This window comes from Vanessa atalanta, chromosome 23 (genome assembly GCF_905147765.1).
Source record: "Vanessa atalanta chromosome 23, ilVanAtal1.2, whole genome shotgun sequence".
NCBI lineage: Eukaryota > Metazoa > Arthropoda > Insecta > Lepidoptera > Nymphalidae > Vanessa > Vanessa atalanta.
Genome location: NC_061893.1, coordinates 5,634,323 through 5,660,906, shown reverse-complemented (window position 1 = coordinate 5,660,906; position 26,584 = coordinate 5,634,323). Strand labels below are relative to the sequence as shown.

Sequence of the window (26,584 nt, the reverse complement as noted above, 5' to 3'; positions counted from 1 at the left end):
CCGCCAAACTATAACATAAAAAAGAAGCTATTTTAGTATTAAAGAGTCGTATGTATGCGTATAATCCCTCTCTCTTATAATTTGATGCGACGACAATCAAAATGAACGAGAACAATTACAGGCTGCCCATTCTGCTAACGAATTTATCGCCATCGAATCAAAAAGTTAATGGAATTGGCACCCAGCTTTTCTTACTTTCCTAGGTGTTCGTATTAATACTGTTAACTACCAGACTTTAGGCTGCTGCTGAGAATTTCTAGATTACTTTTAAAGGTTTCATTGGCTTGTTCTAGTGTTTGATCCGCTTTGAATCTTAATACTTTTAGCCTTATAAGTGAGTCACTAGACCTGAGTTTTCTGAGTTTCTTTAACTGGTTCTTCTGAGGTGTTTCTTTCGAAACCAGTGTTTTTGACAGTCAACAAGTGTAATGATTCTATATTTTATTTAATTTAATTATTAGTTTATTTGATTTAAGTTGTGCTAATAGGGCACTGATTTCGTCAAAGTCACGTAGGATGAAGAAAACACGAAGAAGATGGATCGGTCTAAAGAACTTATATATTCAATAAAGATTTTTGACTTACACAAATCAGGCAGCCAGAAAAACGCTTACATTGTTTTGTAAAACAAATTTGTGCTCCATTTGTAGATAAATGTTTTATTTAAAATTGTTTGGTAAATATTTGTTCCCTGTATTTTAATGTTTGCAGTAAACTGTCATGATATTGACAAACCCTTGGGTATCACTGTGGCATTTTTGACCTATATGTCTTGACAGTGACAGTGGGCTTTATCGTAAAAACATTTATATTTTCAACAGACACGTGAATATCCTCTATAGTATATGTAGTCCTTTATAAAAATATGCTTTAATTTGCTCAATATAACAAAAGGCTAAATTTAGTGAAATTAAAATTCGTATAGTCTGTTTAATAGATGATATGTATGTATGTACCAACATTACTGTAGATTTTAGTTTTAAAATAAACATATAACTATTTTAACGCAGTAGTTATACATACATAAAACATAGTTTCAAACAAGCCATAAATAGAGTTAGCCATTGTTGTTCCAGTTGTGGTACATACAATTATGAGTGGCGCAAAAAACTATGAGGGTTTTAGTCGATTACGATTATATTCTTTGTGGGAGTTATTGTTACCAATTCAACTGAATATATAACTTAGCTTTACATGTTTAAAAATATCGCTATCTCATTCTAATGGAGAGGGTGGGAATAGGATGGCATGTCCTATCAAATTTGTTGAGGGAATGTGTGTAAGATAATCCTTAATACCAGGTACTACTCAGGTACTACCACTATAATTATATATTTTTTTAAGTAGGTATAACAGCAGGATATTTATCCTGCTGTCGTGCTGCTCAACTGCGGGTTGGTGGGTACACGTCGCAGATTTCGTCCGACATGCTTAGCTTTACGACATTGGTTCCTCCTGAAATAAACAAATGATATACCTAGTTATGTTAGTATGCGTATGCATTACTTTAAGTTTGTCAATAATAGGAAATTGGAGACTTACTGTTAGTGATTTAGACACGAAATAAATTATTATTGTGTCGTATATATTGTCGCTAATTTATTTTTTAATATTACAAATTAAAAGATAGAAGAAATACTTTTAAATATTTTTTTTTAAATTATTGTGTTCTGTTTTTTGTTTTAATCGTATACGTCAAAACATTAATTTCACTGCAGTGCTATTTATTGTCAATAGTACCAATAATAACACAATCTGTAAAATTTAAAAACCGACTTACAGTAATAATGAAAATTTTGTAATTAATTATTAAAGTCAATGTCGCGTATTAACTCTAACTAGTAACTCTTTGACATTCCACGATTGTGTACCTACAGTTCCTAGACAGTTCTTACAGAATAGCCAAATCATAAGTGATTTAAGCAATGACCGATTATACCAGTGACATATAAAACCTTCTTTAATTAATCCTTAAATTAATTAAGTGGCTGTTTCATTTTATACAAAGAAAATTATATCATATAAACTATGTATATTAAAAAAAAAGTTAGAATACAATCCGTGTTTATCATTCTATGATAATATTAGAATTGATTTTATTGACGCACAAGTATTTCAACCGAACCATCGCTATTAGAGTCAGATTTTATAGCTCTTACCTATTTGCGTTACGCAAGTAATGCCAAATGATACAATTGTACTTGAGATGTTTGAAGTGTTTTTAATCTAATGGTATTTTCATACGAGACGAGACATTACTGTGGAATTTTAAAACGATGTTTACTTTATATTTTAATGTAAAAATTTGGCTGTTAATAACGCATTCACGTTCGAATTTTGAACTGTATTGATTTAATATAGATTATATATTGTATATAGATCACGCGGATATTTTTTATTAAAAACTCATTACTGATTAATCGTGGTATCCGTTGGTTTATAAAAAAAGATTATGATTATGAACTATTAGTAACGAAATTAATTAAATTGAAAGTGATTGCAATATTCTTAAAATTTTACATTTTTATTACATTATTCATTGACAGCCTGCAAATTTCCCACTGCTGGGCTAAGGCCTCCTCTCCCTTTGAGGAGAAGGTTTTTGGAGCATATTCCACCACGCTGCTCCAATGCGGTTTGGTGGAATTTTAATTATTTAATTAATACTTTAAAGTTTGTCAATATATAAACTAATCCATTCAAATGTCTTAAAGCATTTGAAGCATCGTTAACTCTTTAAAACGATCATATCGTTTAGTGTCGTAAACTAAGACGATTAGTGTGATAGCTCCCTAAGTCTAGACTCAAACTGTAAGCGATAGGAAATGCAAAATTGGCTGAACGCTCTCGTTAATGGATACAAATTAGAGATGAACAAGGGAATAAGAGCCAAGTGGATTTGTGCATGTGTTTATTATAGCTGGTTACGCGATACCAATAGATAAACCTTATTAAATAGCTATTATATTGTTTCACTGAAAATAGTTTTTAGCAAAGGAGTTCTAATATTGGATATTTAATTACATTTAAGTTTTAAAATTATTATAATGTCACATACGTACAGTAATCAGTTTATTAATTGTTACAAACTAAAAATATTTATTGTGTATAATTTCCAATTCGTTTAATCAGTTCAAAATTTTTGATACACACTCACACTCATTTTGATTTTGAGTTTTTAATAAACCTTATATCGTTTTTTTTTTTTTAACTAATTACTATCCCGTTTTAATTTTTACCACATAAGTTAACATAATAACATATAGAATAATATATAGATATAATTTATCATAGTTTAACTTTGCCTTTATGTTAAAATTTCAAAAACTTAATTTAATTTAATTTTTTTAATACTTCAAGATTAACGTCTAATACTGTTGCCTCAAATAAATAAAAATAAGTACGACGTTTTTAAACAAAATTGTAATATTATGAACCTAAATGGAATAATGAGAATTGACTTACGTATCAACTATCATTACTAGTCGTTTGTCTCTATGATTGTAGACACTTAACTAGTTACCAGATGTAAGATGCTGTTAAGACGCAACATGTCAATCGTGGGAGCCCTCATCAACGGACCTCTGTGTGTACACTTGAGCTATGATAATCGAACTTCTTGAAATTAATCATAATTTTCCCTTCAAGTTGTTCCTAAGTTTTATTTTACTATCAATATATTTCTTATGACATTACTTATAAGAAAAAAAATATTCTAACAAATTTTTAAACAGCCTTGACCTTCTAAAACTCATATTGACAATCGTTTCTATCGCGTAAAACCTCTTTAAATGGGTTACATTTCGTCAAAATATTTTTTATTTATGCCCAAAGCAACAAGAAGCACTATTTAAAAAAATATTAAGCTGATCTCTCTACATCTCCTTATACCTATAGCATGCATATGTAATATGTACACTTCAATTGACGTTGTAGTAGTCGAGTGGTACAGATAATATAATAACGAGACGGGATGCCCACAGATAATTAATGAGTGAGTGTCAATTTGTTTAAGCTTCTTTGACTCTTTATGGGCCGGTTGATAATGGGCTTAGAGTCATATATTAAAGTCAGTGGGAATATTTCATGGTAGGCTGACGCCATTACTTTTATTAGGTATGTACTCAAAGTACACAACATAAAAAAGAATAGGTACATACAACTCAGTACACGCGACCGATACTAATAAATTACATTTGAATAAGATGCGTTCCATTTACAAGCAAATAAAATTTTATATAAGATTTTAAATATCCCGTTTTAAATACTGTTAGAAATGAAATTTTATTATCAACGCATTTTTTTTAAGCTTCCACTGTAATTACAAGCACAGAGGTTTTCACTTCAATGTCTATAGGCTTAGGTGACAACTTATCATAAGTTGGTTCTCAGTCTGTCCGGATATATAAAAAAACGTAAATTTTCATCTGTCCTATTCTATTATTTATTTGCTTTTGCTTAAAATAATCACACTTTAAACTGCGCAATTTGAAGAAGTTGAAGATGAATGGCTATGAAATGGAAATTTCACTAAATCACACTTATTACGTAATTATTATCTACATTACGACGCGGCAGTATTTTCCAAATATCTTAGTAGTTTGTAGTTTACACTATAAATTGATAGTCAGTTATTCACATATATATGATAAAAATATGTTTGTATATTTAAGCAAGTTCTGTTGACGTATCCCCCGTACAATGAAACCGATATGATTGCAATAGGCAAAATTTCACGATTCGACTAACAGCCCTTAAAAGCAGACCCGGAGTCAAGTGATTGTTTATAGGGAGGCAAATCTGTGTACAGAGCGTAATCCATCACGAGGATTGATGTAGACTAGGAGAGAGGTACTTTCTTTCTTTTTTTGTATTTAATAACTATCTACTATAACTACACGGGTACCATAAGGGTCTATATACAACGTTTAAATTAGGTTTAAGGAATCTATTATCTATAAAGACATATATTGGCACTTATGTGATAACAATAAATTAAAGTAATGTTCACTTGAAGTTCATCGTCGTAGCCATTATATGTAATATTATATATATAATATATATGTATAATTGTAGGTACGTACGTACGTACAAAACAAAATTTACTAGCAACAAACAAAACAATAATCAAGTATAATTTATATGTTTAACTTTGTCCCACCTCATACACTCAAATTAAATTTAATTGTTTTAAAATAAATTAGATCTAGTTGTTATTCAAAAAAGAATCTGATAATTATTTTTTAAATGTATGTAAAAAAAATTGAAGAACAGACATAAAACTAAAACTGCTTTTGGTTGCTTGCGGCTAGGTAAGTTAAAATTCTCGGCTTTTGTCTACTTTACTATACATGTATTAGACATATATGTCTTCATCTTAAATTACTCTGTGTATTGACAAAAACCGCAATAAAATCCGCTGCGTAGTTTAAAAGATCTAAGCTTAAAGGAGGCGGAAAGCGACTTTGTTTTAAACTATGTAGAGACAAGGATAAAAAGATTTACATAAATAAAACCTAAAACTGATTCAGAATCAATTGTAAATTATGCTGAGAAGAACGAACACATATATTATTTAATTAAAGTTCTTTATTTAATCTGTATGATAGTTCACCAATATAATTCTACTCATTCCGAAGTACCCGTTGAAGTAAGGGGAGATCAGCTACACTTCACTTCATTGTAATAAAATGGCACCAGTCTCCTAGAGTAGCCGCAGATATGTTTTTCAACATTGTTGATTCGGGTCCCACTATATTTTGCAATACAACACTTTAATGTGCTTACTCTTCGTTTAACTTTTTAAAATTATTTCTATAAACAAAACAAATTTTCAGAAATATATGAAATAATTTAATCATTTAATCAATACGTGTCTTCGGTTCAATGTTATAAAGATTTTTGTTCGCGATAATCACTTAACACATCAAAAACCATATTTTAGTAAAATGTATTTTATGTAAATTAACCAATTCAAATAATAAATAACTCCGTATTCAATTATTATTTCTATACTCTACGTCGTATACAGAAGCCAAGTTAGAATTGATTAATTTCTATCATAAGACATTTGTTATGGTTCAACAAAATATTAAATACGCGATATGTATAGTTATATTCTGAGTCGTCGAGTTTTGTGTCTAATAAGCTCTACCTTAAGATAATACAGGGTGTTATCACTTATCACCAACTATGATATCCTGACCGATTTTGGACACGCATTTCTTGAGGAAAATATTACATTAGACAAGTGTGTGTGCAAATACATGGTCATTCTCTATTGTCTTACTTTCATGATTCAATGAGGTATACACATGAAATGAAAGAGTTTAGGCGTACGACCAATGGCTGTACGTTTCAACCTACTTTTAAATTTTTCTCCATATCTCTTTAATTTGAATAAAGCTATAAATAAATTATTATGCAATTAAAAACCTTTCAATTAACACGAGCTTCGTGTATATTAATGTGATATAATAAAATGCATTAAATATTCGTTTTCACGTGCCGACTATTTGTTTAACTCAATTTTAATATCGCATTTCACGTCTTTTGAAAAAAAAAGCGCGACACGAACCATAAACCATTCTCAAAGTTTAGACGAAATATTATTTATATATGTATATTATTAGGGTTTCATTGAATGATTATATATTATCAATTGAATTAAATTGGAAAATAAAACGCTAATTCATTCTACTCTTCAAAATCATATAAATTTTGTCTGCGTATACATGTTACACCTTATGAATTAAAAGATGAAATTATAAATATTTAGCTCGTATATACTCTTTGAATGTATATTAATTTGATTGTTATATTGATTTTTAATATAATAATGGTAAAGTTTGACGAGCTCTGGCGCAACTAATGCGCGGTGCGAGCGCTATTAAGTAATAGAGCGCCGGATGCGTCGCGTAAATATTGCATACACTCGCCTCAGCACAGAGCCTCGTAGAGTCTACGTTGAAGCTTTAATCTAGTTATTAACTAAACATTTAATAATTATTTAAATAATACACATTTTGTCAAAAACACTTGTAATGTATATCAATAAGACTTGCAAACTTTTCTTCAGTTTGTAAATTTCAAATACAAAAACGATTTTCACCAATATTTTTTATACTATATAGATCAGAAAACGGTGGTAGCTTTGAGCTAGTCTGTACGTGTGGTAACCGTCCACTCATTAATTGTTGTAGCGTCATACATCAATATGCCGTATCACTGTGTTCCGGCTTGAAGGATCAGTTATCCAGTACATTGACGGGTTCAAAATTTGGATAATTTTTAGAATTTTTATATTTGAATATAAGATATATATATATATATATATATATATATATATATATATATATATATATATATATATATATATATATATATATATAAGAATATATATATGTGATACACGTGGAATTGTAATTCCATGTGTATCTATAATTGTTTTAGTGCTAGTCTCTATGGAGGTGACCATTTACCATTAGGATCGTAGTAGTATAGTTGTGTTTCAGTTGGAAGGATGAGCGAGTCACTGCAACTACAGGTATAATATCTTAGTTCCCAAGGTTGATGGCGCATTGGTGATATGAGGAATGATATATTGTGAATATATATAATATATGCAATGAATATTTCTTCAAGTAGCAATGTATTGGTGACCACATACAATCAGTTGGACCATCTGCCAGTCCGCCTACCTACATGACATAAAAAAATGACACGCTTCTCTACAATGATTAATAACAATCTTAATTCTTAATTATCTTTAGTTGTCTTGATAAGTTTGCAACAAATTCGATACAAAAATACGGTTATAATTATGCTTAGCATTTTTTAATGTGTAGTTTATAATAATAAAATATATTTAAATGCGTCGTCATTATAATTGACAACTCTAATATTTTATAGAATAGTATTTATATTGCGTTTCTATTTCTTTCCACTTCCGTTCCACAAGCGCCAATAAATTAATCAGGATTGCGTTAAAGACGTCAATCGCTTGTCTATATATCGTTTAAATCATACATCAACGTATGATTTTAAAACAATTCGTTATGGAATATTGATCTCTATGCTGTATCAAAAAGAGTAGATTCAAAATTCGGCACACCGTTTACGCGGTATATACTAAAAATTAATGTAAACAAAGCGTGTTATTTTCGAACTTTTTAAAATATAAATGAGCCTCATTGAGGACGGTGTGTTCAAAGAAATTGAAAAAAAAAAGTAAAAATAGTGTTAATGGACTCACGGGACCATTTTATGGGGTATTAAGCGGAGGAAGTGCCTACACAACCTTTTTATCTGGAAGTTTTACGACGAAAGAGGTTTTATATCCATAATTACGCGTTTAAATGTTTGTAAAAGAGAACGGACAATTCGATGCAAGTGCACGTGTATACAGGGTTAATAGAAAACGTTGAATGTACTTGTTTAAACTTTTTACAGCCCTCTGGTTTGCGGAATAATGTCTGATGTATTAAAATCCAAGATTATTCATTAAATTTAACAACCGGGATACGTGTTTTGTAACAATTCACCGCCTACACGCTCTTTATTTTAAAACACTATTTTGTGAAAAAATAGTTTGATGATTAAAGCGACCATTATTTTAACAGACTTTAGAAAAGTTTATATTTTGTTATTGGGTTATAGGTATTTGTTCACTTCCTTATAGACCGTCTTTTAACTTAACCATTTACATACATACAAGTTGTTTTTCAAACAGATTTTAGGGTATATTTTCTTTTAGGAAATATATCAAGTTGATATACGTATGTGATAATTTTGAATATATTTGTCCCTCAATATATAAAATGTTAATATATCTATCTAAATAAGGAGACGCTTTTTGTGCTTCATAACTGAAAAAACAACTTTACAAATATACGTAAAACTTGTATTAAAAGACGCAGCGCTCTAAGGATAAGATTTTAGTATATAATAAATATATATAGCTGCGCTTCGCAGTCCTACCCGCTTCAGTTAAATCTAGTCTAAAGACTACAGATGTGACAAGCGTAAACTTCATGTTCTTGTTTTTTATATAAACTAAGATGATCATTAAGGTACTATTAGCAAAATGATACCATAAGAGAAATCTTTAAATTTCTTAAAGCATCCTCAAGACGACAATTGCATCAATTAGACCACCAACAAACATCCCTTTAGACAATCGGGACTCCAAAGAGAAGGCGCTGTGAAGTGACCGCGGGGTGGTCGACGCCGTCTCGACCAACCTCTACTATTTATTTTATTTACGTGAGAAACGTGAGTTCGAGAATTTAGTGAGATGATACTTCGATTAATGGAATAATTATTTTATGCATTATTTATTTTATTACAACCTTCAACATCTTAATTATAAATGTAACTGTTTTTATTAAATCGAAAACCACTTTAAGGTAATTAAACATGAATTTAATTTGAGAACATTTATTAATTTTCTCTAGTTGAATGCTGCGTTCAATTTAAAATGATCGAATATCATTATAAATTTAAATATTCGATGTAAGTTATTTAATTTAAAAATGGAATCAATAATAAAATGAATTTCGTATTAAATTTCGTAGGTATGTGAGATAATCAGCAGTCACCAGTAGTAGGGTATATCACTTGCATAAATATGGAATGATTTTTTTTGCGTCGCGACTCCTTTTAAGCTGTTTTGCCTATTAGTTAAGTGGCGTGGCGAATTCCCTACTAATTTGCTTTTTCAGACGACCTTTTTTTGTTTAAAGGGGTAAGGTTTAAAAGGTTTGCTTATACCGAGGAGACTCTATTAGCGTGTACGTACGATTTATGATATTTTAGATAACTAGAGAACATGTGCAATAAGACAGAAAACATCCATTAAATATACACCTAGTTAGAAAAAACCTTAATTATGAGTTGAATTGTTGTTTAAATACAAACTGTTTGAATAAGATCTTTGTACTTAAAATAAAAAAAAAACAAAGACATTTAATAGCCTGTTAACATTTGCAGCGCATTAAAATCCATGCAAATCTTCGATGAGAACCACCAGTATCGTGTATCCGTACCAAATGTTATGCCATAAACAAGATGATGGGAAGGGAGTCATTACAACGGTAATAATCCCGATTGTTACTGACTCATTATGATTGTCATGTGTGTAATTAATGATTCGTTTGACGCAGCAATCGATGAACTTTACATTTATCGATTTAAAGTTCGAATTCCGAAAATAATTTTCATGGTAACATTGACTTTGACATAGTAAGAGATTCAAGACTTTCTTTTATCGCTGTTAAATTAAAAACGTTCGGAAATTACTTGTAAAAGAAGATATTGCAAAATTATTTTAATTTTGTTTTCCCAGATAAATTTGGATTGATTTTTCCGTAAAAATCAGTTTTTTACCCACTTACCGTAATTGCCGTAACTAAAATAATTTAATATTTATAATTAATGAACTTTAGAATTGTATTTTTACAAGCAGTGGCGGATCCAAGGTTGTAGTTTGGGAGGAGATTGACTTAGCTTGTGGATTTTAGCAAAGTATACACTAAAAAAGCGCATTTTACTTCGCTTAGGGCATAACAAGCCTCCCCGGATTACTTATCGTAAATTTCACAATGACTTTTCGAATTGTAATGCCCAATAACCTCTTTATTTTCTCGACACGGTTTGAACCCCAAACCTCAGTTTCTGCTTTTTATAAACTAGCTAATAAACCAAGGACATGACATAAGCTATACTAATACTTATAATAAATTCGAAAGTAACTTTGTCTGTTACGTATCGCTTACGCCGCGATCCGATTTGATTGAAATTTGTTAAGGATTGTTTTTAATTCATCCCGCAAGGGGATATAATCTGTGGTTAGGGTTTATGTGGTATAGGTAAAGTTTTATAAATATAACGCGGGAAAACCGCAGGTTCAACTAACAATACCTATAGACAAGTGCAAATTGTCTGACGAAGATTTTTACGAAACACTGACATTTATAGAAATGACATAAGAATTTGATCACGTGATGAACAATTGACTTCGATCGCTGCAAACATATTACATAGCTAACCTAAAATAAATATCTGATTATAATCTTGTATCTTACTTAAAAGTAATATTTAAATAAAGTACCAAGCTTTTATCTACAGAGAATACTAAATACCTACCAGAGACATTATAATATACAGACTCAGTAACGTATGATTTTATTAAAATTTAAAACGAATGGCTGTCTATTTATAAAAACATAAGCTGTTATGAGCGGCTAGTGAGTCAAAGACTTAAAGTTAAATTTATTATTTAGCATGCTGTGATTGTATCTAGTAGGATACAATAAATTATTTTATCGAGTTCGCATGCTTGTGTTGTACATATATAACCTCATCAAAATCGTGACGATAAAAACATTTTTTTCTTAAACTCTAAGTTCATTTTAGGTTTATAAATAGAGTCTATTAACAAATCTCTCTAAATTAGTGTTATACAAATGAGACAGTTAAATACCGCTGTTAACCCATCCGTAGTGATGCGTATTTGTTTACCTGACGACATTTCCGGCGCACGTGCTCCGTAACCTGATGCACTGCTTGTTAATGTAGTGCTCACGCATAGGGATGGACTTTTGATATACCGATAATTTCATTTAATCTATTTTATTTTAGGTTTCAGAGTGACATAAAACGTTTGTATCTAGTTTTAGGTTATAGTTTTGTAATTTCTAATACTGCGCACTCGTTTACCTAATGGGTGCATCGCTGATTTCTTGCTCTTTTTTGGCAATTTATATATTCACGATAAAAATAAAAGGTATAATTTTTTATCATGTTCAGAATAATATGAATAGTTAAATTAATAATTATAATGCGTTACTCCATATTAATGGAACTTATTTAATATTTATTTATGCATTAGAGTGCTTAAACATATCAGAATTATATTTCCATCGAATGAAACAACTGTGAATGGATGCTAGACAAATTACACAGAACATGAAGAATTATATCAGTTAGAAGTGTTGCAAATTTTTTATCGATATCGATAAATTGCTCGTGTCTATCTTCCCCAGTGAGGATGAGCGGTAATGCAGTTAACTGTTTACTGCTTAGTACCCGATATCTGTAATTGTCGACTAATTCCTCCTTAAGTTAAAGGAAGTGAACATTACGACATGAACTTTGATTGAATGAATGGTGATGATAAGAATTAGTTGTTAAAAGTAAAAAATAGGTTAATATTCGATTAATTTCTTTACTGTATATCAAGTTATATACGGTATTGCTTCTCGCGGTTTCATTCGCTTTAAAGGTAACTGTGTCGCCTCCCTTTATCAATCATTCAATCGAACGCAAAAATATTTTTTTCAAATCATAATGGTAGAACCTCTGTGGTATTGATAGAATGATTTTAGGCAAATAAACTTTTCAGCGTTATAATATTAGTATAGATATGTATGTTGTGGAAAAGAACATACTTCTATATAAGATTTTAAATTAACATGGTTATTTTATTAATAACAGTATTTATTATTATTAACAGAGCTCGATATTTCGACATTATCTACGAATGTCTTGTTCACCACCAAATAAAAATAAAAAACATATTAAATATCCCGTTTTAAATACTGTTAGTAACATACTACTAATTATTTCATTATGATTTTGTTAGTAAATCAAAAAATAAATCATGATATACTTTATTCAAGTATGCTCTTACAAGGACTTTGAAATGATCATTGTTATTATTATTATTTATAAGATTAATTTAAATATGAAACTGTCATTAATTGGGAATGTTGATTCTCACGAAAAGAAACTGCAAAAAATTTATTACTTACACTTTTTCAATTAAAAAAGACATGTCATAATCATATACAATTATATTGATGCACCCTGTATAAATATCAACGAATATAACCTTCTTTATAACCCTGTACAGTATAATATACCTCAATTATATATTTTTTAAACTGTTTTTAAAGTGTATTTGTAGCTATTATATTCTTATTTCTCCCCTATACTGTTTCCATGGCAACTAATGTGTAACCTTTTAAAGCATTAAAAAAGAACACAGTAACTTTAAGCACTTTTAATATTGGAATTTCATTTTTTATTTGCGACCTTTTAAACTGACAGCTAGCGATAATGATTAGGTAGGTACTTTATTGACATTTAATGTGTTACGGCAATTGCGTTCAAGATAAAAATGGTCAGTATCTTTTCTCTTCTTTTCGGTAGACTCACATATTAGTATCCACATCCCGAACTCATCGAATATTGTCGTCGGATATGACAGATTTTTTAAATTATTCTAAAGTGCTCAGTAAGAGTTTACTTGAATAAGGTTATTTTGCAGAGATTAGTCGTCACGCGTTAGGCGTAAAAAGTATCCTATATTCTTGGGGTTCAAGCTTGCTTTATACTATATTGGGCCGTGAATAGGAAACAGACGGAGTTACTTTCGTATGAGTAATATTAATTTAGATTATTATCAATCTTGAGAGTAATAAAATCCCGTAGTAAACTAATTCATGTTAACTTCGCCCGTATCTTTATAAATTTAAGTGAGTCTGTAAATGCGCATAATCTGGCATATTGTACGATAGATATTCTACCGCCAAACAGCAGTACTCAGTATTGTTGTGTTCCGGTTGAAGGGTGAGTGAGCCAGTGTAACTACAAGCACAAGGGATATAACATCTAAGTTCCCGAGGATGGTGGCGCATTGGTGATGTAAAGAATGGTTAAAATTTCTTACAGTACCATTGTCTATGGGCGGTAGTGATCATCACCAGGTGACCTATTTGCTCGTCCACCTATCGATGTTATCAAAAAAGGTACTAGATATTTTTAACGTTGTTCTTTTTTTTTAAATTTTCCGAAAATGCTTGTGCTTAACATAGCACGATACCTAAATATTTTCTAAGTATATACTGTTTATATCACCTGGACAAGTATTCAACGCGTTTCCAGAATTACATGCAAATGTCGCCATAGAATATAATCATAAGGGAAAATATTGCATTCCAAGTAAAAAGAGCAATTTGAAGTTCGTACGATCAAAGTGCAAGGGAAGCGTCATCCGTGGACGAGTCTTAGAAAATTCTTCGAGCGGAAGTCGCAGCTCGGAATTTTCATAATGTCGCCTTACGACGTATTCATATGATAATCCGTAAGAACATGGACGATTTGTATGGAAATGGACTGCTTTTGTATGAATAAATCTTCATAATAAAATTGTAATTGGCCGTCTTCGTGTATTACGTTTTTTTATTTATTTAACATGTATATTTAAGTTTAAAATTATGTTTTAAAGACGGAAAACAGGCTTATTTGTCACCTCTAGCATTACCTTCGAGTTTTAGGCTTGGAGCTTATTCCAGACATTTATATTAAGAACTGTTTTAAATTCCTTAGCGTGCTAATGCAAATTAAGTGTTTAAGATAAAATGTCCTTAATGCGAGTAACTACTAGTATTTATAAGCACAAATTAAGCACATTAATTTTCTAGGTTCTTGCCCGGGCTAGAACCCGTAAACTTCGGTACAGGTTCACGTGTTATATCCACGGGGACATTTCGTTTCTCTTAATTTAATTGCACTTATGACAATGAATAATTTATTAATAAATTTAAATAATTTAGTTATTGTGTTAAAATATAAGTAAATAAGTAAAATGAACAATAAAATATATTCTATTTTATTTTCCTGAAATTGCCAGACGTAAAATATGACAAATTATGATTCATTAATTAAACAACCTCAAAGACAAAATCTTTATTCGATATAAAACATTATTAGTTGTCAAAAGAATAACTACCAATAGAAAAGATCTTAGAACTTGAGTAGGATTTTAAGCACAGAGTTTTATAAAATTATATTTTTATAATCTGACTAATCAATATTTACACAGATTATAAAAATAAATATTTGTGATATAAAAATAATTATTAGTATTATTTTAAGAAAGTGTACTCCATAACTTTTGACGGCTAGCACATGCAATTTGCAAGGCGGTGATTTTGCGAGCATTCTTCACCTTCCCCAGACTTGAGGACCATTGCAATTACGTATTTACTCTTACATCTTTGAGGGTGCTAAGTTTAATTTGTTGCCGGTCATGGTTTATATTTATTTTGTTGCGAAACAGCTGATTTTAAATTCGATTTGCAATCGTACAATACAAGTGCAATTGGCCTATAAAGCTACATTGTTTATCTTTAAAATGATTCCATATTTCATACGTATGTATATAACTATATTGTGTAAAATTCATTATCATCTAGGTATAATATCAATGAAGATATGTAAAAAAAATAATAGCGTTAAAAATTAGCTTATTTTTCATAATAAAATTAGTCACTAAGACACTATTGAATAGTTGTCCTCTTAAAATTTTCATTAAACATTAACGGCTATCATATTTGTTTAAGTAAGTTTTCGAAGTTTTTGACAGATAAGCTGATTATGATCATTACCTATTACGTTATTTTTTTTTTCAATCGAACTTAAACATGAAATTTTCAAAACCTTTTTCCGCAAATTAAGTAGCTATTATCTGTTTTTTTTTTTCTCAATCCTTCTATTCCTTATAGGTATTCCTTAATTCATAGAAAGTTGCTATGTATCGATTGCTGTGCTGAATATCTGTAAGAATGGTGACGTCTCACTTTTACTATCAGTAAGATTTGTGAAAATAAAATCGAAATTTAAAATAAAACAGAAATTTGAAAACTTAATTATTATTTAAATTAATTTAACTTCGTATGGCTTATAATTATGATTAACTTCACGTTTTCATTTATTTTTTCAGTTAAATTAATTATTATTGTATGATATTGCCATCATTAATAAAATTAAATTAAAAAAAAAGAACTATTTAAAAACAAGAACATTTCAATTTAATTTACTATATTTTTAGAACCGAAAGCGTATGCAAAGTTGGCTGGCTCAGTCAATCAGTCCACATTGAGCTAAACAGACAAACAAAAATCGTACCCGATAAACAATGGTGCAAAATTTTGTTTTCGATAAATAAAAAAAATAAATAATTATTATGGGATGCGTGAATAAAAACAGTAAATTAACGATATTGCCTTTATTAAACTTTTGTATCTACTACGAAATCTTTGTACTATTTACAATTGTGACAGCTACAAGTAACATCTTAAAAACAACAAAACATTATTTACAATCAATTAAAATTAACAATAACACTATTATTAAAAGAATCTCATCCCTCTTTGGTTTGATTTGCCATTTCTTTGGTGTTAAAAGAAAATATATTTTGAAAGAACATATTTCTTTTAAATTGTTGCATATCCGTTTCGCTTATAAAATAACTTTGGTATCGATTAATTTACTGGATCACTGATCAATAAGAACTAATTAATTACATGTTCCAACTTCCAATAGTGTTTCTTTGGTTTTAACTTTTAATCTTAATATTTAATTAGTGTCAACTACAGTATGTATTGTTTGTGAACAGTGAACGTTATAATCAATTTTCTACTTCGATATTACTGGCCATACTTTCGTTGCTGTTTTCGTTAACTTCAACGTGGGTTTTACTTTTTTCAATGAGTCTTTCATCCTTCATCGAACTCTCACCAAATTCTTTTGGATCAACAGATGTTTCATGAGGTCTTTCCGCTTCGCAAGGCATGGACATCCCAAACGTGGGATGACCAGGATAATACATATAGGATAATGGGATATTGGGATAGTTCACCCCTAAGTGAGGTCCGTATAGTGATTGCAATACCGCTTGATTGTACGATTCTTGTAACAGCGCTTTATATTCGGGGTTCTTTGCGAAGTCAACTCCATATACCCCAGCGAAGTGCTTTAATATTGGTGACCCTTCCAAGAGATTCGGAGGCGCGAATAATGCTGGATTTAATGTTTTACCGATCATAGGTGCTTGGTATTTTAAATCCGGTAAATTCGGTTGTCCGTTGTTGTTAACTAGGACTTTTACCGCGACTTTTCTCGCATGGTTCGCAGCGGCGGCGGCTGCAGCTAGCATTCCGCTTTCCTGCATCTGTAGCTGTTTTCGTTTCGTTTTGTACCGACGGTTCTGGAACCAGATCTTGACTTGTGTCTCGGTGAGCTTGAGGCTTACCGCTAAGTCGGCTCGCTCCGGTCCAGATAAATATCTCTGCTGGCTGAATCGTCGTTCTAGTTCGTAGACTTGAGCGTGTGAGAATGCGGCTCTTGATCGCTTTTTCCTGCCACTGTTCTGCGAGTATTCGATAGGCGTATAGTTTGGGGAGTGCATTATCCTGTGGTCTGGTGGTGGGGTGGCGCACTTCCTTTCATAGTGTAAATTAAACGGTTTGTATCCGTTGTCGGAGTTGGGGGATGAGTTCGAGCGACGTACGGGGGATCCGGTGTTTGAGGATCTTGAGTCGTAGTCATCTGAAACAAATAAAAAAATATATATTATGGTTTTTATATTCACAGACCTTTTACTATAATTTGGTATATGCTTGATAGACTATTATTTTATTATGTAGGCTTATTCAATTAACTATCGACGACATACACGTATATCTACATTATATAATGACTGGCATATTAAAATTTAAACAAAACTAAACTTTTGTTACAAGGATAAAAATTGATATCAAGTTTCCAAAATTGAACTATAGTGTTACTTCTATGGTTAAAAAATTAAATCATTAAGCCGCGTTCACAGTAGCGAATGAATTTAATACAATATCGCGTCACGCCATCCGCGTATAAAGACGGCTCAACAATGGATCCATTACGCAAATTGTCGTCGGTCATTAGAGAAAGGATGAACACTGAAAAGGTCTAACCGTATTTTTGCGTGCGATGCCTATTGTTATTTATTTGGATAACTTTAGTTTAGGTCATAATCATTATAAATGTTTCAGAAATGAACTGTTATTGTTCAGTATTCGAAATATAACTCGACAGTGTTGCTATCATTAACGATTAATTAAATTGTATTGATATCTTTTGTATTCAAAAAGTATGTATTATAATTTAATATGCTAATAATAAAACATTTTTAATATGAATCAGTATTTTTTTATATATATTATAACAATTTAAATTAAAAACACAACGTCCTTTTATTAAAAAAAAAAAAGGATACAAAGGAATGGTTCACACTTTTATGATCAATATTTAAACAATGCTCTACAATTCCAAAGTTAATGTCCCCGGCACGTGGCACTAACTAGTAATTACTTAATAGAACGGCCGGGTAGTGCGTTTAAGCGTCACTTACAGTGATGAGGCGTTGTAATAGTAATAGCAAGTGGAGGGACGTCGCGGAATGACACCAGTGTGGACTAGCCATTATCTACGTATTGTTGGTGTCGTAATTGTTGCCGATTTGAATTCGAAATGAGTTCTTTTTTTTAAATATTATTATGATAAAAGTTGATATTACAGATAAGTCACTTGGTTGAATTTGTAGTAATTAATAAAATACTATTTATACTAAACTATGTAAATAATGTAAAAATTACTCTACAAATTCATATTTTTTTCCGAATAAGTACCTAATTAAGTTGTAGGATAATAATGATAATAAAAAAGCCGGCTGATGTAGTGCAATTAATTCTATAAAAAAATTATAAGATAAGTATGTAATAATACATAATATATTCAAACATTAAGGCCATAAAATTAACTTGGGCACAAAAGATAAATTGTTTTTTTTTTTTTTTTAATTCCGTTTCCAATATAGTACTGTTATGTGATATGAATAAACTGTAAGATTAGCGTCTACGGGTTTAAAAGATGCTTAATAATTATAATTAAATAAGTCGAATAATTGAATTACAGCAAGTCTTAAAAGAGTCATAATAGCTAACCTTGCTAATGGTTTATTTACTGCAGTCAGTGCAGAGATATCACTGAGTGACACCATTATGTCATTGCATTTGTTTTGTTTTTTTTTTTCATAACGTTTACAGATTAATAAATACTGACATGTAAATTTTGACAGATTACGAATTTAGATTACTTATTTGAAAATGTTATAGCATTTCTAAAATGTTATAGGTAATACTAATATTATTAGGATGAGCGCCGGCGATGAAAATGATTGTTAGGAAATTTGCACCTATCGGATGACAATCTTGCTAAGCTTAACATATTTTTCTTAAAAGAAGGTTTTTAGCCCAGCAGTTACTTAAAGTTATTTTTTTAAATCATTCTTCCTTATCACTAAAATTGTGTAAAATTTAAATTTAAAAAACAACACATATCACGTATTTTACTGAATTAATTTATAATCGATGCAATTAGGTACGTACCTATGTGTGTGAGTTTTAAACATCAAGGTAGGTAAGTATGTAATAGGTAGGTAGGTTATCATAATAGTTTATTTCTTAACACTGCAGTAGGTACGCACTGTCTTATCTATGCTAATATTATATATGCGAAATGAACTGTCTGTCTGTCTAAACCTCTTTCATGCCGAAACCATTGAACAAGAGTAATAGGTAAGCTAGTTTGAACTCCAAGGAAGGATATCGGCTTATTTTTTATAATAGGTACCTGAAGATCAACCCGAAAACGCGAAACCGCGAAAGACATCTACTTAGTTGTGAATAAGTTTAGTAATGAAATATTACGGCAACCGAATTAGAACCTGCACCTAATTAAAAATCACGACTAATCTATAAAATTATGATGTCTTCACATTATGGGTTAAAACTTATAATAAATGTACCAATAAATTACTTATAAGTATTAAATGAAACCCATATACAACATTTTAAAATATAATGTGCACGCCCAATGATGAATACCTAATACTAGTTAATTGAAGATAACAAAATAAATCTCTCAAACGTATAAGTAAGGAATATTCTAGAGAATTTACAAACTAAAAATTATTATTATACATAATACAGCTTAAATTTATAATCGTCGCTAAATACAGATGTAAACAAACATTCCCCTAACTCCATAGAGTCTAAATAAGATTACAAATAATTTTATTCTCATCTAGGTATATTTTAAATAAAACATACCTGATAATTCTGTGACTGGAAAACTGTTCTTTCTCGACATATCCAAAGCGCCGTCGTCTGCATAATCACGGAAATTACAGTCATCGTAATATTTCATACTCTTTTCCATAACCTCCTTTTTCGAATAACTATCATCTTTAGTATAATTCGTCGGCTTGTTTAAAAAATTCACCTTCCCGCCGAAACCGTTCGACGAACAAAACATTCCATTTTCAAAATCACACTTCGTTTCATTTTCCTTTGTCAAAATATCGTTGATCGAGAAAGGAGTGGTTAAACTCAAATTTGTCTTCTCACAATCTTGTAAAGTCAAAGAATTCTTGAAATTTTTTAATTTGGACTCCATTATTTCGAACACATTAAATTTTAATATTTCACGGCGCGTCCGAACTCGTCTCACCGCAAAGCGTTCTCCAAACGAATAAACTTTAGGTGATGAATTGCCCGCCTGCTTGACGAGCGCTAAGCCTCCGAAAGAGATAGAAACAGTCCACTTTCCGCTATGACATCGAGGGATAGAAAGTGACAGCGATAGTTTGGGGCGGTCGTTTTTTAAAAAAGCTTCTAAAGTAGCGTAAGTAGTGGGGATCGTTGAGTTTTTCTTGAAGATGTTTACATGAATTCAATTTGATCGCATTGGTCTTAAGCGAATTGTGCAGCACCGTTGTATTGGCCGTTGAAAATTTAATTAGGAAGTTTTTTTCAAAATTGTTTTGTTATATTAATAAGACTTAGCTATAATGATGTCGAAAGCTGTTTTTAATTTTATAGTACTTTCTAAATATGTAATTTCGACACTAACTCTCTTCTAGAGTAGTAAATTATTGGCACTTTTAGTGTTTTTTAACACCCTCACACATATATTTAAACTCATAGACGGAAATATTTTTTTAAAGACGCTAGAAAAACTTTTTTTAGTTCTATCTGAAACTCTTATATTACCTAATCAACTTAAGGTATAAATAAATATTTCGTCACCTAAAAATGCGTAGGTACATAGGTATGTATCGGTAGGTACCTATTATGTTTCTATTTGATACTTAGGTACCTCGATCGAACAAATCGAATTGTAATGAATATATTTTATACCTTAGTATAAACTGTATATTAATCTGTATATAAATTAAGTTCAAAATCATATAACATTTAACCCTTTTATTTAAAGTTTAGGTAAAGTATAAATAATAAAAGAAATTAACATATCAATTATAGGCTTAATGTTTTAAATATTAATAACCAACCTTTTTACTAATTTACATGCAAATTTCCTCATAATTCTATTTCAATACATTTCACTACAGATTAAGTAGTTTTGCAATGATGAGGCTACAACCAAACAGACAATTTATAAAATTAGCCTGATTATTAATTCTCATTCACGTGCCAATTCTCGATGTTTTCTACTTTAAAACGGCACGTACAAGTCGCCCAACATGCTCGGGCGTCTACTGTTAACACGTCGCGTTATCAATAAGTACCCGAGAAGTGTCTATCCGTCTCTTTCGAACTTACCGAGTGTAGCCTTCGCCCTTTGCGTGTTATCCCTTTCTGTCATTAGTTCACCATTTAAATACACCAATCAGGTGCACTGAGAGATTGCGGTCGGCCAATAAAAAAGTAGGTGAGTGGAAATGTCAACATAAATTTTCTTTTTAATACGTCAGCTCGGAGCGTGTTCGTTTTTAGTGTGCTGAGAGGAAGTTTAAAAAGTTGTGATATTTTTTTAAAGTAGAAAATTTGATTTATTTATTATTTCCTAGCAATTAACATTTACTATGAATTGATGTAGCTGTTTTATTTGCACGTGTTTTCTTTTTCCATTTCAGGAGACAAATAAAAAAATTAAAAAGGTTTCTAAATATCACTTCAGTATATTTTGAGACTAGAAGGAAAAGATGGAAATAATATACACAAGATGGTATCTCTATTTATATACTAACTGTGACCGGCTTACCTATTTGGGTGGGCATTTAATAGGTAAAGAAAGGGGGAGGATTAAAGGAACTCAATATTCGATTAGTCATAATGTGTGTAACATATCGGACATTCAGTAGTTTTTACAGATTAATTTGTATAAAATAAAGTTAAAAATATATTTATTTCCCTTTATGTGTTTTGTATTAACAATTTTAATACAATGACGATTTGCATTACGATTTGTATACTTACCACTTAATACATTTTTTCTAATATACTGTATTCGGAAAAATATTGACTTTCTAGAAGTTGTGATACTACTACTATTAGGTATACTTAGCTTGTTACGCCCAACTATATAGATATTCGACTGCATGGAAATGGTTTATAACAGACATGTGGATAATGTATGCAATTTTAAAACAGGATCATTGAAAATGTCCTAAACTGCTTCGATTGCTGAATTAAATACAATTAAGGTCGATCTTTGTGTGCAAAACAAATGAGTTTTAAACATACACACTAACTTAACATAGCATATGGGAATGAAACATTCACTTCCAGGTTTCAGGACTCGCATCGTTTCTTCTTGTAGCTTTTGTTTTGTTTTCTAGTCCGGTAGTATCTACTTTACCTATGATATAACGATAAGTGATTTTGAATTAAGAAATGCAAATAAAATATGAAGTCTGACTGTATTAAGTATAAACCAAACGTTATAGGGATTATTTACTAATAACAAAGCTAAAATAAATTCATCAATATGTAAATATAGGTATTAGTAAAATTATTGTAAATTTTATCAGCAATTAAATATTGTCAAATTAATTGACTTTATAATAAATGAACTAGTTGCATACATAAGTCGCAGTACTTTAATTAGCCTTTCAATTAACAGCATAGCCTTCATATAACCGTGCCAAGCAACCAGCGCGGTCTGAATGACATTTAGCCAATACAGATGTGTTGCCTGAATGTCATCTGTTCATAGAATAGAGAATTTGCTTAAGTCTTACCTGAAAATTTAAATAATTGTTTTGGTTAGATTAAGTTATAAAATATTTGGTTAAATACAATTTGAAAATGTTAACATTTATTTAGACTTAACGTAGCTTAGTAAAGAAGCTGTTAATTGAATAATTAATTCAAATAATAAAAAAAAAATAGTGACAGCGGCTTTTTTTTTAAACAGCGTTCTTCATAATGTGTCTTGAGACGGCACCCACCAGGACACCAAATATATATATGTGTATATAGGTAATAAACGTAAATGTTCGAAATTATGAGTAAACAAACATGTTACCTTATATACTTAGTTGACTGTATGTATGCTTACGCCTCATACCTCACGCCTTTATATCATTTAGGAAATAATTTAATGAATTCGTCACCAACCACAGGACATCTAAGATGTTATATCCTTTATACCTGTAATTAAAACAGCTCACTCTCTCTTCAAATCTCTTCAAGTCACTTTAAAAAGCGAATCCTTTTTTTTATAATTTGACTACAAGACTGACAAATAGGTATAGGCAGTAGGTAAATATTAAGACTAATTTACATCGCCAATGCACCAACAAACATCGCAAATAAAATAACTACAATACTGAGTTGTCTTTTGCGTTACAATAAGTGACCAGTGGAGGGTTCCTACCCGGATGCGCTTACACGAAGCATTTCCATAGAGAAAAACTTATTTATTATTTTTTGATGCACCTTTTGATATTTATATTTTCGAATATATGTGTGTGTTATTATTTTTTATATGTGTGTGTTTAGAACACGTGAATATTATCCGAAGATTTTGAGATCTAATCCGGACAGACGCAACTAAATTTTCATTTAATTTGTATTTATAATAATTCATCTCGTGTTCCGAATTGAAGGAAACATTGTAAGGAAGCACATGTGTATCCAACCGACATAGAGAAACGACGTGGAATAAGCTTTGAACTATCTGAAATGGCGAGTAGGCCTTTGCCCAATTGTGGGACTATTACGGAATGATACTTCTTATATCTTTAAGAATTTAATATTTTACGCGTATTATGTATCTCATAGTTTAGCTTAGTATGTACGTATTCGATTGTAAAAGATTATTACATTTGTTAAATTATACGAAATGTTAAATATTGTTAAACTGTGTTTTAGAAAACTAAGTACTTATTTACTAAATCTATTTATATATATTTTCATTCAAATTCAAAAAAGTTTTTAATATTATTTATTAACACCACCAACATATTCATACTGGCTAATTTGTGTCCATTGGATGTTTGTTAACAATCACACTAACACATGCACACATAATTTTTGAAGCCAGGTAATTAAATAAAGAACAGTCTGGAAACTTCTATTATCAAATAACCTGATAAAAAAAAATTAACAAAAGAGTCACGATCACAAATTTATTTAATATTTTATAATCACAGACAATGATATTTATTTGCAAGTGATAAAAAAGTCTGTCTGACATATCTGTGCTCCATGGAACTTATTCGCCATTAAATAAAGAATTTCCATAATAAATAAGTTGACGTTAACAAACACTTATAATTTATATGCAAGGTCTTTTATGCTAAAGAACTAATTAATTTTATTTTATTAATATCATTATGGTTAATCCCATAACAAAGCGCTGTTCATGAGCGCTTTATATTAGTATTAGATGATGTTCAGAGATGAGTAGTTATCTGATCCCTGCAAGTGGTTTACCATAGAGTTATGAATCTCATAGACAAACTAAAAGTAACATTTTCAATTCTTCAATCCTGGACGTAAATATCGATTTTGGTAAGTAACAATTTTGAATTTGAAGCTTGTTTGCAAGCTCTGTTCAGCTCTGCTGTAAGCTCTCTACACAAAGCTCTGTAACCTTTATTTTTGTGATGACCGCCATTTTATTTAATATACTATAAATAATAATTTAGCACATGGAACCCTTAGTGGATCTTTGAAATACCTATCTACCATGCTCAGGTCACTAGAGAATATAACTGTCAATTAAGTCGTTTTTAAAAAAAAAGTATATAATTAAAATCATATTATTAAATATCACTTAAAACTTTATACCTCGAGTACCACGGCTTCATATATTTATCCGTTCAATTATGTTGATTGACGACGTAATTCTGACTGACATGAGCCACGGCGGATATTAGCAACAGATTCATTCTGAAATGCGCAGTGCAAATATCTCCTACTTATAACACACAAGTGTGCATAAACACCAGTGACACTGTCACTGTCCCCACATAATTTCTGACAGTCTATTTTTAAATTATTAATCGTTATAGAATTACCGAGCAATCCGATTTAACCATGAATGATTGAATTGCATTATTACCGACGGATACGGAGCGTAAATTTAGACTTGGAAAACTAGCTAAGACTTCGCTAAAAGGATCGCGAGTAGGTTAATAGGATTACCAATATTGGCCTTTGTAACTGAAATATTGTAAACATAAACAATCTCTATTTTAATTTATAAAGATTGATGTTTATGATGTACATACCTACAAATTATCGACTTGTGTACTTATTGTTTGAATAAAACAAAACATTCTTAAAGCCTGTCACCATTCCACGCGGTCATGATATATACTTACCTGTAGGTCATATAATTGTAGTATATATCATAAATAATTCTTATGTTAATTAAAAGAGTATAAATAAAGTCGCTCTAATTATTAATATTGTCTATGGAAGGTATAAGTGGTGCCCCGAGAGGCCGAGTGGTCGTAAGTGGCATGTTTGCGGTCGCAGCTCTGCGTCGTATCGGTATCGGTTTATTGATCATCAATTTAATAAAGGTTAACAATTATTACAGTCAAAATATAATGGTCACTATTGGGACTCTAGTAAATAATATACTTAATATTATATTATAGAAAATGTAATATTATTAAAACTAAAACATCTAAATAATATGATGTATGCCTTTAGCAGTTACAGATAAAATAAATACCATAAAGTAAAATAAAAAAGGAGCTTTATGCTTTCTATTTATCTAAATTTAAAACAATATAATATTTTTTATTTATTATCTGTAAATACTAAAATAAGATTTGGGATCATAGCTAGAACCATTTCTAGAACTTTCGATTAAAAAACGTATTAAGTTTGAAGACCGATAAATGGATTACTTGGTGAGTGAGTTCTGATTTGTGATCACTTACTGAGTACCTATTTACATTGCAAATGCTCATAGTTAATAGGACTTAAATCGTAACTTTTTTAATTCCATATTAAAATTATGACAGTGACAACGAACAACGATTAAAAAGTTATTTCTAAGGAGTTAATTAAATTTTAACAATATGTTATTTGTATCTTGGTATTATGAGTCGAGGTTTCTAGTGGTAAGAACACGTGAATCTTAATCAAAGATTGCGGGTTCAATTCCGGGCGTGCACAATAAAATTTTCATATGCTTCATTTGTGTTTGAAGGTGAATTTGAAGTTTTGAAAATATATTACTGTATTATAATACAATTATTTTTTTAACATAAACTATATTCGTAAATTTAGTATATATAATTATATTATATTAACTATATAATTATCAAAGTAATTATAAGTTCCAATTATAAATGCATTGACAACTTAAATTATACTCTTAGAATATATTTTATTGTGTAGTAAATATACTCACAGATAATTCTCACAACTAT

General features: G+C 30.4%; 1 protein-coding gene across 1 annotated transcript; it reads right to left on the bottom strand.

Moving 5' to 3' along the window:
- Window positions 1–16,242: 16,242 nt before the first annotated feature.
- On the bottom strand, window positions 16,243–20,383 carry LOC125073136 (homeobox protein bagpipe-like). The gene is made up of 2 exons (XM_047683840.1): window positions 19,995–20,383; window positions 16,243–17,394 (listed from the first exon to the last, which is right to left on the bottom strand). The coding sequence occupies exons 1-2, from the start codon at window positions 20,338–20,340 to the stop codon at window positions 16,475–16,477; spliced, it is 1,266 nt and encodes a 421-aa protein (XP_047539796.1). The 5' UTR covers window positions 20,341–20,383; the 3' UTR covers window positions 16,243–16,474.
- Between the last annotated feature and the right edge of the window lie 6,201 nt (window positions 20,384–26,584).

Excerpts from the sequence above, each read along its gene's own strand:
- LOC125073136 (XM_047683840.1), bottom strand. The coding sequence starts at position 20,340 with ATGGAGTCCAAATTAAAAAATTTCAAGAATTCTTTGACTTTACAAGAT. Across the intron at positions 17,395-19,994 it reads TCCAGTCACAGAATTATCAG|ATGACTACGACTCAAGATCC; the intron begins GTATGTTTTATT and ends TATTTGTTTCAG.